The 18,634-nt window shown below is 45.5% G+C and overlaps 1 protein-coding gene across 1 annotated transcript in view; it reads right to left on the bottom strand.

Moving 5' to 3' along the window:
• cntln (centlein, centrosomal protein) overlaps positions 1-18,634 on the bottom strand; it is a gene marked incomplete in the record, with an annotated part of 100,135 nt that overhangs the window by 69,037 nt on the left and 12,464 nt on the right. Inside the window, 3 exon segments of the mRNA XM_029749605.1 lie at positions 6,740-6,973; positions 15,896-16,058; positions 16,895-17,028. Of these exon segments, the coding sequence (XP_029605465.1) occupies positions 6,740-6,973; positions 15,896-16,058; positions 16,895-17,028 (531 nt within the window).

Genomic DNA, 18,634 nt, shown 5'->3' with positions numbered 1-18,634 from the left:
CCACACTAGACCCAGATAAGGTGACAGAAAAAATCTGTATTTTACAATAGCATTACAGACTATGTAGGAGGACCCAGCAGCGCTGCATGCCTCTGGGAAATGACAAAGGTGAAAGTTGTATTTTGGGAACCAATTATTATTATTTATATATAGATATATATTTTTAAAAGGGATCCAATTAAAAAATTCCAGCTTATAGGCCTTGATTTGAATTTGAGAGAAGAAAAAAAAAGTGTGAAAAAAATGTGAAAAGTTCTAACTAATCCTCAACTAAACCCCGATCTTAGACTTGAGCCTGACCTTGTACCTGTACCTAAACCCTGATCTTAGACTTGAGCCTGACCTTGTACCTGTACCTAAAGCCTGATGGTTGCACAGAAAACATCCAGACGCATGTAAGCTGGGAACTGGAAGCTCCAACGAGGACGGGACAGCTGTCTAAACTCAACTCCAGGCGTGAGAGATGTTCCCTATCAAGGACCCATCTATTTATCACCACCTACCAGCCCAGTCAATTAACGCTCCCCAACACACTACGGCAACCCACCACACATCCCCCCACACCACATGACCACCAAAACAAAGCAGGGAGACAAGGGCGAACGGGAGTGTCTGTGAGCGTGTGCAGGAGGCTAGGCCCCACGGCCGCCCAGAGAGGATGATCGATGGACAGACGCCACTGGCCAGATTGTCCCCTTGATGGGAGAGGGAGGGGAGGAAGAGGGGGGTTCAGACTTATTATTGGGGTGAGAAGTGTGACATTGAGGAACATGTTCATAATATAGATGTTTAGAGAAGCCCATCTATACAGATGCTTGTTTATTCAATGTGTTTGTAGCGGTCCCTGTTCCTATTCGAATAACAAAATAAGCATACGCTGCAGCCCCAACTACGTTGCCAGTACTTCTAGAAGTGTACAAGGTAAGCTGTAACTGTAGCTACTGTAACATCAATACTTCCTGTTACCTAACAGGGTACTGTAATCCAGTTCTTTATGTGACCTCAAAGAAAGCCTTATCTTGTCCCCACTTTTCTCCTCGTCATGTGTTTTACCTCATATGTCCACCTTTCCCCTCATCCTTGACGACGCTAAATAAAAAGGTGAGCAGTAAATAATGCATTGAGCTAGCCCGAGAGTGCTATACCTACCACTTCCTTCTATACCAGGCGCTAACACACACGCCACATTCCATGATAGCGTATAAAAACTGCCGACTGACAAGTAGGGCCTTGGCACCTGTGTGTGTGTGTTTTCTAGGATCACAGGTAATGCAAGAAACAACACCAGCGCTGTCATCACCTCTCGATGTTTCCTGATCCCATCATCAGGAGTAGCAGCCTTGTTGCGAGTCGCTTGGCATCTGGGTGTGACCTTGTTAACTGTCGGGGTAATTCACTTTAACCAACGGGGAGAGGGGATGATAAATTATTAGCGGTGGAAGATTTTGTTCACATTTTATTAAATTGGCCTGTCAGAAGGGGTCGGCCAAATTATCTGGGGCCTCGTTTATTGGAGGCTGGCCATATTGCTACATCTGTTACAATTATTTATAATTTCTAGCTCAGTCGGACGGAGGGGAAAAAAAGAAGAAGAACAACCAACCAGAGTTTTTTCGGTCGGCATCGGCCACGTAAAGCAATTTACAAATTATCTGATGAGGGACTGTTTTAGTTCTTTCCTCCCTCGTTTTCTAAGCCAAAGCAGAAGAGAACGGTGGAGGGAGGGATGAGAGGAGGGAGGGGAGGGGAGGGGGAGAGAGGGGGGGAAAAAAGAGAGAGAGAGAGGCGCGCTGTAATTACCGAACACGATTAGGTTCTTCTGGGAACTTATCTGGCGCTCGTGGCCCTGGTAAGATGCGGCAGGAACATATGGAGGAGGCTTGTGATTGTGCTCCCTGAAGCTCGTGACCCGTCTGCTGCTGAGCCCTTCAGCTGAATTTAAATGAGCAGTGCCATGGCTAATGTTCTACACATGCACCATTTATGCCACAAAACAAATCTGATCACTGTTAATTATGGAGCAGCTATAACCAGGGCAGGCCCTACCTCACATCTGTGGCAACGCCGGGATCCCTCTGCCTGTGTCTCCGATGCTGTTGGAGAGGTAGGCTAGGGTAACGCATGGACGGGACGGGGCGGGGGGTTGGGGGGTACTGGAGGGCGCATGGGGGTGTGTTTGTGTAACCCCCCAGTTTAGATGCAGTGGGCTGTGTTAGTCTGGATGGTGGCTCCTGAATGGAAGTGGGTTGTGCTGGAGGACCTAATGGAAGGACAAGACAGGGGCAGTGTGTGTGTGTGTGTGTGTGTGCGCGTGCTGGGTCCTCCCACACATTCTGTCTGACCTGTGTGCCTGCAGCACATGGCTGTGGTTGGTTAATGAGGAGAGCTGCAGTACACAGGGCTCCCTTCTAATGAGACCACTTGAGCTATTAAATCACAACACTGGAGTCCATGTTGAGTCCATGTCATTACTGTCTCAGGTCTAATATATGGGCTCTCATCTGCTGCCAGACAGAGAGCCCTGACACTGGGTGGTTCACTTGGTAAGAGCGTGGCACTAGCAACGCCAGGGTCGTGGGTTCGATTCCCACGGGGGTCGCACACAGTACAAATAAATTCATTATGACACAAAAAATGAAGTCGAAGTCATTAAATCATGGCAAATCTGAGATAACAGAAAAACATGGCTCTCATTAAATGAAGGTAGCTTTACCGTAGGTTGCAACAAAATGGCTTTCAGTCCTCAACTGGCTAAAGTTTCCCTCTATTGCTCTGCCTTCCATTAGGCTCCACTTTCCACTTCATCATTTTTGGGGTGTTTTGATGTAAATCGATTCTGTTACGTTTCTAAATTCCAACCCGACATCACGGCTTCTTCTTCCATCAATCTGCTGTTGTAGCATTACGATTTCATAGATCCTATCTGAGAACCAACTATTAATGCTTTCCTCTCTGAGCCTCTGTCCACCATCACTAACCATCTAAACATTAAAAAAACACACAACTTCCATTCTTCCCTAGGTCTATAACTCCACAGGATCCAGGGGTATGTCATGTATGATGATGATGATGATGCTGATCAAAAGAAGCACCTCTCCTCATTCAAACCTGACCCTAGCGGAACAGAGCGGCGGGCGAGTGGGGAGTGATACTTGAATTATACATCTGACAGACAGCGCCTGATTCACTAACACTAAACAAGGATTAGATGGAGGCAGATGTTATAGGAAGAGCCATGGCTGTATAGCTGAGAGAAAGGAGGGAAGCAACTAAAGTACCTTTTATTTAGCGAGAAGAAAATCGGAGAATAAGAAAGAGAGAAAAAGTGTTGTTAACACAGTGGGTGGGGGGGACTGGATTTCAAAGTTTCATTGAGCATTTCATTATGTTAGCGCCGGTCTATGTGTTGATGTGGTACAGTCACACGTACAAGGACCCTCCTGCTTCACATCAGTGTATCTGATGAAGAACAAAAAAGGATGCAAGGCAAACTAGCACCCTATTCCCTTTAGAGTGGCAACAAGTAGGGGGCCGAGTTCCAAGTTGACAAATAGGACAATAGGTGTCCTCCTAACATCCCCCTCTTCAACCTAGCCCCAACTTCATTGGACTGACTGAGAGCCTCATCTTCACACCTCCTTCATTTCCAACGCTGATGTGGGGCTTCGCTAGTGAGCTCTGCTTTGAACGGCTGCCCACACAATTAAGAAGTCACTGTTCATTTAGATGGCTGTCCAGAAAAGCCTGAGGTCTACTATGTATTCTAATGTGGGTTCTACTAATCACCGCTTTACTGTAGCCAGCCAGAGAAACAGTAGCTAGCTACCCTGTGTGCAATGCGGTGACAGTATGGGCTGATTGGGCTACGGCTACAAAACTCTGCTGGTGGCCACTGATCACTTGTGGGGGTTTCCCCAGTCTCCTTAGTTGCGGTGGCAGCCGCCAATCTGGCAACCGCTCGATCCAACCTGGCAACCCATCATCCAGGCTGGTGTGTGGCTGAGCTGAGTCACCTGGGCTGCTGGGTTGTCAGACCACAGCCAGGACCTTCAGGCTGAATAGAAGAACAGGGCACAGGGCCATCTTCTACACTCTATGGAGACCTGTCTCAGTCTGTCTGCAGTGTACTCACTGACTCACATAAAAGGCACAAAGGCATCCAACTATCTAGATGAATGGCTAGCAAGGAACTAGCAAGCTCGTTGTGAGAAACTCTCACAAGGATACAACTATGGTACAAGAGGAAGTTTTAGTAGGATCACTGGCCCGTTCCTTCAAAACAAATGGAGATCAATCAAAAGGAGATGTATCGAGAAAAATGGAAATGATATTTCACCTACTTCCCTCTTGCCAACTCCAAATCATTAACACAACTTTCACCTGAATTCTGCATTCCAGTACAAATGTGTAGATGAAGGTACCAGAGGTACAACAGTAGCTATAGAAAGAAGACAAGATTGAAGTCAAGATGACTACTAGACAGACTGATTCCTATTCAGACTTGACCTGCTTCAGTCTAAGTCCCAGAGGCAGCATTGAGTGGGCTGTAAAGCGTTAACTCCACTTCAGACATGAAGACAGAAGACAGACAGTAGTTCTCTAGCAGAGCATGGCAACATAACACACAATGGGTGTTTTTTCACCTCCTGCACCCCCTTCCTCCTGCCTTCCTCTCCCTCCCTCCGAGAAAGTAGTGTTCAAAGCCGTCGCTCTTCCCTCTCTTTCCCCGTATTCAAATGAGTGTGGTGCTAGCTACGTCTCCCCCCGCCCGGCGCTCCCCCAGCGATCAACACTTTGATCATCTCCAACAGGTAACTTCCAAACATTTAAAATTAAAATAAATCTCCGGCTAACAACCGGTGCATTAGAATTTAACAGGTGTTCGGCGAGAGGAAGTAGTTATGGAATTTGCTATTACGCTGGAATACACACACGCCCTGTCAGTGCAATTATAGCCTGGGAAACGGAGAAGCCTCTCCCTCCTGACTGGCTGTGATACCTTGGGACGATAATCTGATCTGTTCACTTTGATGTCAGTAGGTAAGGAAAGTTAAGAGACAAAGCAGCCCAGGCCCCGGCTACATGTGTTCTGGGTAAACACAATTTAATATTGATGCCATGCATCGGTTTTTATGCATAAGGATGCCCGAAAAATATGTGATCTGAGTTTCTTATGATGGAGGATTGATGGAGGATGGATGGATGGATGGATGCTTACTGGGGTGGAAGATAGAGTCAGGGGTGTCTGCCTTGTATTGGCAGTGTCAGAAAGAACACACACACACACACACACACACACACACACACACACACACAAAGACGGACAAAAACACTCAGTTATAAACATACATGCACACACACTACACACCGGCCTGGAACGCAGCTCCTCTAGAACGTAGTATTAATTACTGGGGTAACACTGCATAGCTGTACTTAATTGCTCGCTAATTGATCCATTTATATTTCAACATTCATTCGGCTGAATTAACAGGGTTAAGTGAGACAGAGGCAATTGTAACTCACTTAACATTTGCACAGATATCTTTTGACTTCCTGTCCGAGGCAATGCTATCTGGAGGATTACCACCCGTCAAATTAGACAAACACAATCAATTTGTAAAGCAGCGAATAGCAAACCGTTCTGCACGGTGTAACACTACTCAGATCAGGACCTGTATGCATAACATATCTCAGAGTAGGAGGGCTGGTCTAGGATCGGTTTTACCTTTAGATTATAAATCAATAAGATTACATGGTCAGGGTGGACCTGATCCTAGATCAGCAATACGACAGCCTGATATAGTCTTGCTACTGTTGTGGATCTATGGACCGTGACTGACCATGTGTGGTCTAACCAATAGGGAGGATGACTGATAAACGCATTATTAAAAGATATTAAGTGCTACTTAAGTGCTACTACTTTGGTTGATGGAGCTGGACAGACAGACAGACACCATCTTGTTACTCTCTACCCTCTGGGTGTGAGTTGAGAAAGGGGAGAGAGCTGACACCATCACTACTCAACACCATTACCCATCTCCAATTAAACCTGGGCCTCCACAGACGGAGGGGAACGGCAAAATGGATGCTGCTTCTATGATTCTATTACCTGAAGAGAATTTTACATTGAGTCCCAGTCTAGATAGAGAGACATTGGTGGGAGGAGAGAGAGCGAAAGAGAGAGCGAGAGAGAAAGCCCCAAGAGAGGAGAGAGATCAGAAATCTACATGAAAGACACTGACATTGGGCTTGAACAGAAATGGGAAGATCAAGGGTGGGCTGGAGACATATCAAACCAAGCGCCTGATAAGCGTCTCTCTGTCTCTAAAGACCACCCCCACAACGGGCTATGGTGGGCATATCACCACCCACACACTCCTTACAGGCCGGACAATAATTACACACTGGTTGAGTGTCAGGGGGTCGGAGGTTAGACGTATGTCTATATCAAGGGTGGTGTAAGTGCTGGACCATTATAAACAACTTAGTCGTGACATGGGTCAAAACAAACATTCATTATTTCATCAGGCAGTACTTAAAGTGTGAAAGTGCATGCAGTGGCGTGCATAAGCACACACACACAGATCTGTCTGCAATGAAAACCTTCTGCAGTAGACAATATGGCCACTCAGTTCACTGCCTCTGGCTGTACAGCACTCTCAATATAATCCCTGAGATAGGACAAGTGTGACGCAAAATGTCTTCAACTTGCCTCTAGCTTAAACCTCCGACAGCTCACCTCAAAGTGTTTAGAGTTGGTCTGCCTGGCTGGGGGACCGGCTGGGGCCATGGTCTGTGGAAGCTGCTGCTGGTTGTGTGTCTGCTGTTGTTGTTGTTGCTGTAGCTGGCCTTGGAGCTGCACAATCTGCTGTTCCTTCTGGCCCAGCTGGGTTGTCAGGGCGACGTGACTCTGGCGGAGCCGGCCCTCGTTGGATTTGAGCGCCTGGTAACATATGCTCAGCTCGTTGTAGAGCTGTGGCCACAAGTGGAGGAGAGGGAGAGAAAAAAGAAACAGTAATCACATCGGGTGCTGACGGGACAGAGTCGTGACAACGATTGTTCTCCTATTTCCACGGAGAAGACGAGAGGACAGATGCTATGATCATCTGGAAGGAGAGAGGGAGAGAGAGAAGGAAAAAGGGGGTGAAGGAGAAAGTGGGAGAGTAGTGGAAAGTGTAAAACCCCTGACTGGACAGATTTTTTAGTCATGTTTGTCCCACCACCACTCCACACAGAAACTCCTGTTACAGACAGGGCTTACAGTGAGTGGCTTGGCAACCATGAGATCGGCACAACGTTGAAAATCTGAAGGGAGAACACGTTTACTGCCTCACTGTAATGACGCTGTAAGACAACACATTGTCAGTTTGCCTTATGGTGATGTGGTTTTGGGGGGGTGGTGATGTGGTGTTTAGTGATTTAATGGACATTTTTGTGATAGGAGCTGGTGTTTCGGTTGTGGTCATGTTTGTCGTGTATGGTTGAGTGTGATGTCGTGTGGTGGTGTATGGTTCAGTGTGATGTCGTGTGGTAGTGTATGGTTGAGTGCGATATCGTGTGGTAGTGTATGGTTGAGTGCGATATCGTGTGGTAGTGTATAGTTAAGTGTGATGTCGTGTATGGTTGAGTGTAATGTTGTGTGGTTCAGTGTGATGTCGTGTATGGCAGAGTGTGATGTCGTGTGGTGGTGTATGGTTGAGTATGATATCGTGTGGTGGTGTATGGTTGAGTGTAATGCCGTGTGGAAGTGTATGGTTGAGTGTGATGTTGTGTGGTCGTGTATGGTTGAGTGTGATGTCGTGTATGGTAGAGTGTGATGTCGTGTGGTGGTGTAAGGTTGAGTGTGATGTCGTGTGGTGGTGTACGGTTGAGTGTGATGTCGTGTGGTGGTGTACGGTTGAGTGTGATGTCGTGTGGAGGTGTATGGTTAAGTGTGATGTCGTGTGGTAGTGTATGGTTGAGTGTGATGTCGTGTATGGTTGAGTGTGATGTCGTGTATGGTTGCGTGTGATGTCGTGTGGTGGTGTACGGTTGAGTGTGATGTCGTGTGGTGGTGAACGGTAGAGTGTGATGTCGTGTGGTGGTGTACGGTTGAGTGTGATGTTGAGTGGTGGTGAACGGATTAGTATAATGTCGTGAGGTTGAGTGCGATGTCGTGTGGAATTGTTTTGTTGAGGGTGATGTAGTGTGGTAGTGTATGGATGAGTGCGATGTCGTGTCGTAGTGTATGGTTGAGTGCGATGTCGTGTGGTAGTGTATGGTTGAGTGCGATGTCGTGTGGTAGTGTATGGTTGAGTGTGATGTCGTGTGGTGGTGTATGGTTGAGTGTGATGTCGTGTGGTGGTGTATGGTTGAGTGTGATGTCGTGTGGTGGTGTATGGTTGAGTGTGATGTCGTGTGGTAGTGTATGGTTGAGTGTGATGTCGTGTATGGTTGAGTGTGATGTCGTGTATGGTTGAGTGTGATGTCGTGTATGGTTGAGTGTGATGTCGTGTGGTGGTGTATGGTTGAGTGCGGTGTCGTGTGGTGGTGTATGGTTGAGTGTGATGTCGTGTGGTGGAGTATGGTTGAGTGTGATGTTGTGTATGGTTGAGTGTGATGTCGTGTGGTGGTGTATGGTTGAGAGTGATGTCGTGTGGTAGTGTATGGTTAAGTGTGATGTCGTGTCGTAGTGTATGGTTGAGTGTGATGTTGTGTATGGTTGAGTGTGATGTCGTGTGGTCGTGTATGGTTCAGTGTGATGTCGTGTGGTTGTGTATGGTTGAGTGTGATGTCGAGTGGTGGTGAACGGATTAGTATAATGTCGTGAGGTTGAGTGTAATGCCGTGTGGAAGTGTATGGTTGAGTGTGATGTCGTGTGGTAGTTCATGGTTGAGTGTAATGTCGTGTGGTAGTTCATGGTGGAGTGTGATGTCGTGTGGTAGTGTATGGTTGAGTGTGATGTCGTGTGGTAGTGTATGGATGAGTGTGATGTCGTGTATGGTTGTGTGTGATGTCGTGTATGGTTGAGTGTGATGTCGTGTGGTAGTGTACGGTTGAGAGGGATGTCGTGTGGTTGTGTACGGTTCAGTGTGATGTCGTGTGGTGGTGTACGGTTGAGTGTGATGTCGTGTGGTAGTGTACGGTTGAGTGTGATGTTGTGTGGTAGTGTATGGTTTAGTGTGATGTCGTGTATGGTTGAGTGTGATGTCGTGTGGTAGTGTATAGTTGAGGAGGATGTCGTGTGGTAGTGTATGGTTGAGTGTGATGTCGTGTGGTAGTTCATGGTTGAGTGTAATGTCGTGTGGTAGTGTATGGTTGAGTGTGATGTCGTGTGGTAGTGTATGGTTGAGTGTGATGTCGTGTATGGTTGAGTGTGATGTCGTGTATGGTTGAGTGTGATGTCGTGTGGTGGTGAATGGTTGAGTGTGATGTCGTGTCGTAGTTTATGGTTGAGTGTGATGTCGTGTGGTTGTGTACGGTTGAGTGTGATGTCGTGTGGTGGTGTACAGATTAGTGTAATGTCGTGTGCTTGTGTTCGGTTTAGTGTAATGTCGTGTGGTAGTGTATAGTTGAGCGTGATGTCGTGTGGTAGTGTATGGGGAAGAAAATGGGGTAAAAGTAAAAAAATATATTTAAAAAATTACTACTACTAAATGGACACCAATAAGAAGAAAAGACTTGCTTGGTCCAAGAAAAATGAGCAATAGAAATTAGACCGGTGGAAATCTGTCCTTTGGTCTAATGAGTGTGATGTCGTGTGGTAGTTCATGGTTGAGTGTAATGTTGTGTGGTAGTTCATGGTTGAGTGTGATGTCGTGTGGTAGTGTATGGTTGAGTGTGGTGTCGTGTGGTAGTGTATGGATGAGTGTGATGTCGTGTATGGTTGTGTGTGATGTCGTGTATGGTTGAGTGTGATGTCGTGTGGTAGTGTACAGTTGATAGTGATGGCGTGTGGTTGTGTACGGTTGAGTGTGATGTCGTGTGGTGGTGTACGGTTGAGTGTGATGTCGTGTGGTAGTGTATGGTTGAGTGTGATGTCGTGTATGGTGGAGTGCGATGTCGTGTGGTGGTGTCTGGTTGAGTGCGATGTCGTGTGGTGGTGTATGGTTGAGTGCAATGTCGTGTGGTAGTGTGATGTCGTGTGGTTGAGTGCAATGTCGTGTGGGGGTGTATGGTTGAGTGTGATGTCGTGTGGGGGTGTATGGTTGAGTGCGATGTCGTGTGGTAGTGTATGGTTGAGTGCGATGTCGTGTGGTAGTGTATGGTTGAGTGTGATGTCGTGTGGTAGTGTATGGTTGAGTGTGATGTCGTGTATGGTTGAGTGTGATAACAAGTGATGGTGTACGGTTGAGTGTGATGTCGTGTGGTGGTGTACGGTTGAGTGCGATGTCGTGTGGTAGTGTATGGTTGAGTGTGATGTCGTGTGGTAGTGTACGGTTGAGTGTGATGTCGTGTGGTGGTGTACGGTTGAGTGCGATGTCGTGTGGTGGTGTTTGGTTGATTGGGATGTCGTGTATGGTTGAGTGATGTCGTGTGGTTGTGTGCGGTTGAGTGTTATATTGTGTGGTGGTGTACGGTTGAGTGTGATGTCGTACGGTTTAATGTAATGTCGTGTGGTGGTGTACGGTTTAGTGTAATGTCGTGTGGTTGTGTACGGTTTAGTGTAATGTCGTGTGGTTGAGTGTGATGTCGTGTGGTAGTGTATGGCTGAGTGTGATGTCGTGTGGTGGTGTATGGTTGAGTGTGATGTCGTGTGATGTTGTGTGGTGGCGTATGGTAGAGTGCGATGTCGTGTGGTAGTCTATGGTTGAGTGTGATGTCGTGTACAGTTGAGTGTGATGTTGTGTGGTGGTGTACGGTTGAGTGTGATGTGTGGTGGTGTATGGTTGAGTGTGATGTTGTGTATGGTTGAGTGTGATGTCGTGTGATGGCGTATGGTAGAGTGCGATGTCGTGTGGTAGTGTATGGTTGAGTGTGATGTCGTGTGGTAGTTTATGGTTGAGTGTGATGTCGTGTGGTAGTTTATGGTTGAGTGTGATGTCGTGTGGTAGTGTATGGTTGAGTGTGATGTTGTGTATGGTTGAGTGTGATGTCGTGTGGTGGTGTATGGTTGAGTGTGATGTCGTGTGGTAGTGTATGGTTGAGTGTGATGTCGTGTATGGTTGAGTGTGATGTCGTGTGGTACAGGGGCGGAAATCCCGGGGGGGACGGGGGGGACACGACCCCCCCATCCTGGGAAAAATATGATTTGTCCCCCCCAATATATCACTGAAACATAACTATGTAATTTAAATCATATTAATAATACGCAATGAAAGCAATTGGGCTGATTATAGACACTTAATAGCTCGTTTTTAAATTTCAAAAGATTGCGACCCCCCCCACCCTTTGCCTCACAATGGTTTGATCCACTGCCAGTTCCTTAGCTTGCGAGGTAACGTAGAGGTCGTATCTACTGTTTGAAAGGCACTCAATGCACGTAACTGACGTGAGGTTAATCCAGTCAATCGCGCACACACACTAGCTGAATATGCAGAGGTAGCGCGCAAATATTAACTATTAAGCTAGCTAGTACCTATTCCATTTATGTGGTGTCCTCAAAGATGGAATCTTTGCTATCGTCAATTTATTCCAAGATCAGCATGCATGTAAATTAGTGCTTCAAAGTCCCTGTGATAAGGTTAGCGATAAACTGAACAGAACTACACTGTCTTCTACCATTGTTTTAAATATATTTAATGGTGTCGTTGCAAAAGCTAAATTGTCGCAAGGGAACTTTTATTTATATATTTTATTTCACCTTTATTTAACCCGGGTAGCAAAGATTATAGCAAACACCACTGAATTGGTGCTCGCTAGCTTTGCAAATTCAGCTATTGTTAGAAGCCAGCCAATATGAAACAAACGATTAAAATTACAAAAGGTTGCAGCATATGTTGTGTAAATGGTGAACTCAAACAGCTGTCAACTCTTGTCACTGCAATCCGTTTCACATTTGCTAGCTACCTTTTAGATCGAAGCCCATATAGAATGATAGAAGATAAGATGATAGAAGCCCATCTCCTACTGTAAATAACCTACATACTGTGTGTGTGTAGCCAACCAGGTAGAAAAATGGCAGAAAAAAGACGGACATCAGAGTATTTTTCAGTACACCAAAACGCAAAGTAAGAACCCTAGTAGCCTAATATCTCAAAGACTAGTTGATAAAATGTTAAGCGATTATATGCAACGCAGGACAGGCTAGATAAACTAGTAATATAATCAACCATGTGTAGTTAACTAGTGATTATGATTGATTGATTGTTTTTTTATAAGATAAGTTTAATGCTAGCTAGCAACTTACCGTGGCTTCTTACTGCATTCACGTAACAGGCAGGCTCCTCGTGAAGTGCAATGTAAAGCAGGTGGTTAGAGCGTTGGACTAGTTAACCGTAAGGTTGCAAGATTGAATCCCCGAGCTGACAAGGTAAAAATCTATCGTTCTGCCCCTGAACAAGGCAGTTAACCCACCGTTCCTAGGCCGTCATTGTAAATAAGAATGTGTTCTTAACTGACTTGCCTAGTTAAATAAAGGTGTAAAAAAAAAAATGTATCGGCATCCAAAAATACCGATTTCCGATTGTTATGAAACCTTGAAATCGGCCCTAATTAATCGGCCATTCCGATTAATCGGTCGACCTCTAGTATGGTTGAGTGTGATGTCGTGTGGTGGTGTATGGTTGAGTGTGATGTCGTGTGGTAGTGTATGGTTGAGTAAACTGTGTGTTAGTACTGTGTGATATGGGTAGAGTGCGTTAGTACTGTGTGTTAGTACTGTGTGCTATGGGTAGAATGTGTAAGTAATGTGTGTTAGTACTGTGTGCTATGGGTAGAGTGTGTTAGTACTGTGTGCTATGGGTAGAGTATATTAGTACTGTGTGCTATGGGTAGAGTGTGTTAGTACTGTGTGCTATGGGTAGAGTGTGTTAGTACTGTGTGCTATGGGTAGTGTGTGTTAATACTGTATGTTAGTAATGTGTGCTATGGGTAGAGTGTGTTAGTACTGTGTGTTAGAACTGTGTGCTATGGGTAGTGTGTTAGTACTGTGTGCTGTGGGTATAGTGTGTTAGTACTGTGTGTTAGTACTGTGTGCTATGGGTAGTGTGTTAGTACTGTGTGCTATGGGTATAGTGTGTTAGTACTCTGTGTTAGTACTGTGTGCTATGGGTAGTGTGTGTTAATACTGTATGTTAGTAATGTGTGCTATGGGTAGAGTGTGTTAGTACTGTGTGCAATGGTAGAGTGTATTAGTACTGTGTGTTATGGGTAGAGTGTGTTAGTACTGTGTGCTATGGGTAGAGTATATTAGTACTGTGTGCTATGGGTAGAGTGTGTTAGTACTGTGTGCTATGGGTAGAGTGTGTTAGTTCTGTGTGTTAGTACTGTATGCTATGGGTAGAGTGTATTAGTACTCTGTGTTAGTACTGTGTGCTATGGTAGAGTGTATTAGTACTGTGTGTTATGGGTAGAGTGCGTTAGTACTGTGTGTTAGTACTGTGTGCTATGAGTAGTGTGTGTTAATACTGTGTGTTAGTAATGTGTGCTATGGGTAGAGTGTGTTAGTTCTGTGTGTTAGTACTGTGTGCTATAGGAAGAGTATGTTAGTACTGTGTGCTATGTGTAGAGTGTGTTAGTACTGTGTGTTAGTACTGTGTGTTATGGGTAGAGTGCATTAGTACTGTGTGTTAGTACTGTGTGCTATGGTAGAGTGTATTAGTACTGTGCACTATGGGTAGAGTGTGTAAGTACTGTGTGTTAGTACTGTGTGCTATAGGTAGAGTGTATTAGTACTGTGTGTTAGTACTGTGTGCTATGGTAGAGTGTATTAGTACTGTGTGCTGTGGTAGAGTGTATTAGTACTGTGTGCTATGGGTAGAGTGTGTTAGTACTGCGTGCTATGGGTATAGTGTGTTAGTACTGTGTGTTAGTACTGTGTGCTATTGGTAGTGTGTGTTAATACTGTGTGTTGGGTACTGTGTGTTGGGTACTGTGTGTTGGGTACTGTGTGCCCTGGGTAGAATGTGTTAGTACTGTGTGTTAGTACTGTGTGTTAGTACTGTGTGCTATATGTAGAGTGTGTTAGTACTGTGTGCTATGGGTAGAGTGTGTTAGTACTGTGTGTTAGTACTGTGTGCTATGGGTAGAGTGTGTTAGTACTGTGTGCTATGGGTAGAATGTGTTAGTACTGTGTGTTAGTACTGTGTGCTATGGTAGAGTGTATTAGTACTGTGTGTTATGGGTAGAGTGTGTTAGTACTGTGTGCTATGGGTATAGTGTGTTAGTACTGTGTGTTAGTAATGTGTGCTATGGGTAGAGTGTGTTGGTACTGTGTGCTATGGGTAGAGTGTGTTAGTACTGTGTGTTAGTAATGTGTGCTATGGGTAGAGTGTGTTGGTACTGTGTGTTAGTAATGTGTGCTATGGGTAGAGTGTGTTGGTATTGTGTGCTATGGGTATAGTGTGTTAGTTATGTGTGCTATGGGTATAGTGTGTTAGTTCTGTGTGCTATGGGTATAGTGTGTTAGTTCTGTGTGTTAGTACTGTGTGCTATAGGAAGAGTATGTTAGTACTGTGTGTTAGTACTGTGTGCTATGGGTAGAGTGTATTAGTACTGTGTGTTAGTACTGTGTGCTATGGTAGAGTGTATTAGTACTGTGTACTATGGGTAGAGTGTGTTGGTACTGTGGGTTATGGGTAGAGTGTGTTAGTACTGTGTGCTATGGGTATAGTGTGTTAGTACTGTGTGTTAGTAATGTGTGCTATGGGTAGAGTGTGTTGGTACTGTGTGCTATGGGTATAGTGTGTTAGTTCTGTGTGCTATGGGTATAGTGTGTTAGTTCTGTGTGTTAGTACTGTGTGCTATAGGAAGAGTATGTTAGTACTGTGTGTTAGTACTGTGTGCTATGGGTAGAGTGTATTAGTACTGTGTGTTAGTACTGTGTGCTATGGTAGAGTGTATTAGTACTGTGTACTATGGGTAGAGTGTGTAAGTACTGTGTGTTAGTACTGTGTGCTATAGGTAGAGTGTATTAGTACTGTGTGTTAGTACTGTGTGCTATGGGTAGAGTGTGTTAGTACTGTGTGCTATGGGTATAGTGTGTAAGAACTGTGTGTTAGTACTGTGTGCTATTGGTAGTGTGTGTTAATACTGTGTGTTGGGTACTGTGTGTTGGGTACTGTGTGTTGGGTACTGTGTGTTGGGTACTGTGTGTTGGGTACTGTGTGCTATGGGTAGAATGTGTTAGTACTGTGTGTTAGTACTGTGTGCTATGGGAAGAGTGTGTTAGTACTGTGTGCTATGGGAAGAGTGTGTTAGTACTGTGTGCTATGGTAGAGTGTATTAGTACTGTGTGTTAGTACTGTGTGCTATGGGTAGAGTGTGTTAGTACTGTGTGTTAGTACTGTGTGCTATGGGTAGTGTGTTAGTACTGTGTGTTAGTACTGTGTGCTATGGGTAGTGTGTTAGTACTGTGTGTTAGTACTGTGTGCTATGGGTAGAGTGTGTTAGTACTGTGTGTTAGTACTATGTGCTATGGGTAGAATGTGTTAGTACTGTGTGTTATGGGTAGAGTGTGTTAGTACTGTGTGCTATGTGTAGAGTGTATTAGTACTGTGTGCTATGGGTAGTGTGTTTGTACTGTGTGTTAGTACTATGTGCTATGGGTAGAGTGTGTTAGTACTGTGTGGTATGGGTCAAGTGTGTGTTAGTACTGTGTGCTATGAGTAGAGTGCGTTATCAGTGTGTGCTATGGGTAGTTGTTACCTTCTGATAGGAGGTGGTGTCTGCAGTGTGAGCCTCTTCCTGGTTACAGAAGACTCTGGGTATTGTAGTATAAATGAATAGAGTGGTAATATATAGTATAGTTAGTCACCTTCTGATAGGAGGTGGTGTCTGCAGTGTGAGCCTCTTCCTGGTTGAGTAAGACTCTCTGTGTGTCCAGGTTGAGTCCCTCTAGCTGCTGGATGAGCTGGGCCTGCTCTGCAGCATGTTCACTACTCTGTCTGTACAGGGCCTGCACCTCCTGCAGCTCACGCCTGCGTAGAAACACACACACACACACACACACACACACACACACACACACACACACACACAATACAAACATATTCAAAACATAAATAATTGTTGACCTATCTGTGGCATGATGATACAAGACAATCTTACTAAAGTACAATGACATCTTCAATCACTTATAACACACAGAGTTTCCCTGAGCCGGATGTGACTGGCTGATATCTCTCAGTGACACCACGCTAAGACACAGAGTAGTTAAAAAAGGTGAGATTACCCACAAAGGCTCCTGGGTTTTCACAGTTTTTATCATATTGACTAAAGCTTAGCCAAAGCCTGCACCATTTCCCCTCCTCTCTCCGTGACTTGCTTCTCATAAGCACATCTGGTATGCAGGGCTTATCAACTGGTTCTAGATGAGGATGAGTGTGTCGCCTCAGAGCCTCGGGGTGGAGAGACGGCTAGAGCCTCTCGCACACACTGAGCAGTTGGGCGCACACACACTACTCTAGACGGGTTTAACTGAGACTGTAGTGGATAATGAAAGCCACATAAAAGTAAATCTAATTTAGCAAGATTATAAATTGATATGGCACAGCTTTTAATTGAGGGTCATTTCACTGTACAATTTATACTTAAAAGGTATACAAAACCAACATGACAAACCAATTTGAATGCATGAGAAATATTTCCTGTGACATTTACTTCATTGTGCATTGTATCCATGACGATGCCAAATCACAGATGTCATGGCACATCGCACACCAGTTTACATTTATTTTTAATGCAAGGTGTCCGAGAGTGACTTGAAAGGCGTCTGTCACATACAATGTATTTTTATAATGTTTTATTATCTGACCCAAGTTGGGTGACGTGTTTGTCCCTCTGTGCCACCTCCTTCTGCCTGGAGGAGAGGAGGTCTGCCAGGCTGCTGCACTGGCCCTGAAGGTCTGCCACCTGCCGCTGGGCATCGCTCAGATCACCCTCCATCTCCTGCCATGGTGGAGGACAAGAAGAGGACTATCAGTCAATCAATCAACTAATCAATCAAATGTACTTCTGTCTTTTTACCGCAACAGTCGTCACAAAAACATGCTGTAAAGTCCACAGACCACAGGTGTCAAACTCATTCCACAGAGGGCAGAGTGTCTGTGGGTTTTCGCTCCACCCTTGTTCTTGATTGATGAATTAAGGTCACTGATTAGTAAGGAACTTCCCTCACCTGGTTGTCTAGGTCTTCAGTGAATGGAAAAACCAAAAACCAGCAGACACTAGGCCCTCCGGGGAATCAGTTTTACACCCCTGGTCTAGAGGAAGCTGCACGACTGTGTTTTGTGTTTGTTCAACAAATGACTATGAACGTTTGTGTTCCTCAGTGGATTTGGTAAAGGCTTGGTGTTCCTGTTCCCAAATGAGTTTCAGAACGGCGTAGATGTGCTAATACAAAAGTCCAGGTGAAAACAACGGCCAGAGGCCAGGACGCGGTGTATGACCCGTCTCTGCCCTGACGGAGTCCTCTACGACGTTACGTGTTGATGTTGTGTTGCTGGACTCCACTAACGGCCAAACAACTCTTACCATTAAGAGCCAGAGAGATAAGAGGTCTGAGAGTGTCTGAGCACTGAGGGTCATCTTAAAACTTCACAACAGACTTTTAACGAGAGGCTACAATTACAGCGGGGCAGACCCGGCCGCCTGGCATCAAACACACAGGGGGCATCGGGACAAGTCTGACTGTAATTAAAAACAGCTTCAATCACCGACGCCGGTGAAATTAACTGTGAAATTAATGGCCGCAATTTAATGGCAGCACATTAGCCACTGTGAAAGTGAAAGATGGCGCTAAAGATGGAGAGATAACACTACCAGTACAACAACAAAATCAGTGCATAGTTTGTGACTTCCTTTAACTTTTAACGTTCCAATCTTGAACAGACTTATCATTATAAATTGGTGTGGAAACCTTGTGCATTCCATGTGTTCCATCCATATCTCAGAGTTGCACATCACACCATGGTATTAAAGCCTGACCAGGAGCAGAGCCAGGTGAGTGTCTATCTGTCTGTGTCTGGTGATGTGATTGATGTGCATAGTGGAGTTGTTACTAGGGCCTGGCCCTGTCATAATTACACCCTGGCCCTGACTTATTCAAAGCCCCCTTTCCCTCTCCTCCTCACGCCTGCCTGCCTGCCTGCCCTGCCCTGCCCTGCCCTGCCCTGCCCTGCCCTGCCTGCCTGCCTGCCTGCGTCTCTCTCTGTCTGCCTGCGTCTCTCTCTGTCTGCCTGCGTCTCTCTCTGTCTGCCTGCGTCTCTCTCTGTCTGCCTGCGTCTCTCTCTGTCTGCCTGCCTGTGTCTCTCTCTCTCTCTTTTTTTGTCTGTGTCTCTCTCTCCCTCTGTGTCTCTGTCTCTTTGTCTGTCTCTCTCTTTCTGCCTGCCTGTCTGTCTGTCTGTCTGTCTGTCTGCCTGTCTGTCTACCTGTCTCGCTCTCTGTCTGTCTACCTGTCTCGCTCTGTCTACCTGTCTCTCTCTCTCTCTCTGTCTGCCTGTCTCTCTCTCTCTCTCTCTCTCTCTGTGTCTGCCTGTCTCTCTCTCTCTCTGTC

Source organism: Salmo trutta, chromosome 4 (genome assembly GCF_901001165.1).
Source record: "Salmo trutta chromosome 4, fSalTru1.1, whole genome shotgun sequence".
NCBI classification, from domain to species: Eukaryota; Metazoa; Chordata; class Actinopteri; order Salmoniformes; family Salmonidae; genus Salmo; species Salmo trutta.
Note: the sequence above shows the minus strand (reverse complement) of the source record. Positions and strands in the feature narration are given on the sequence as shown.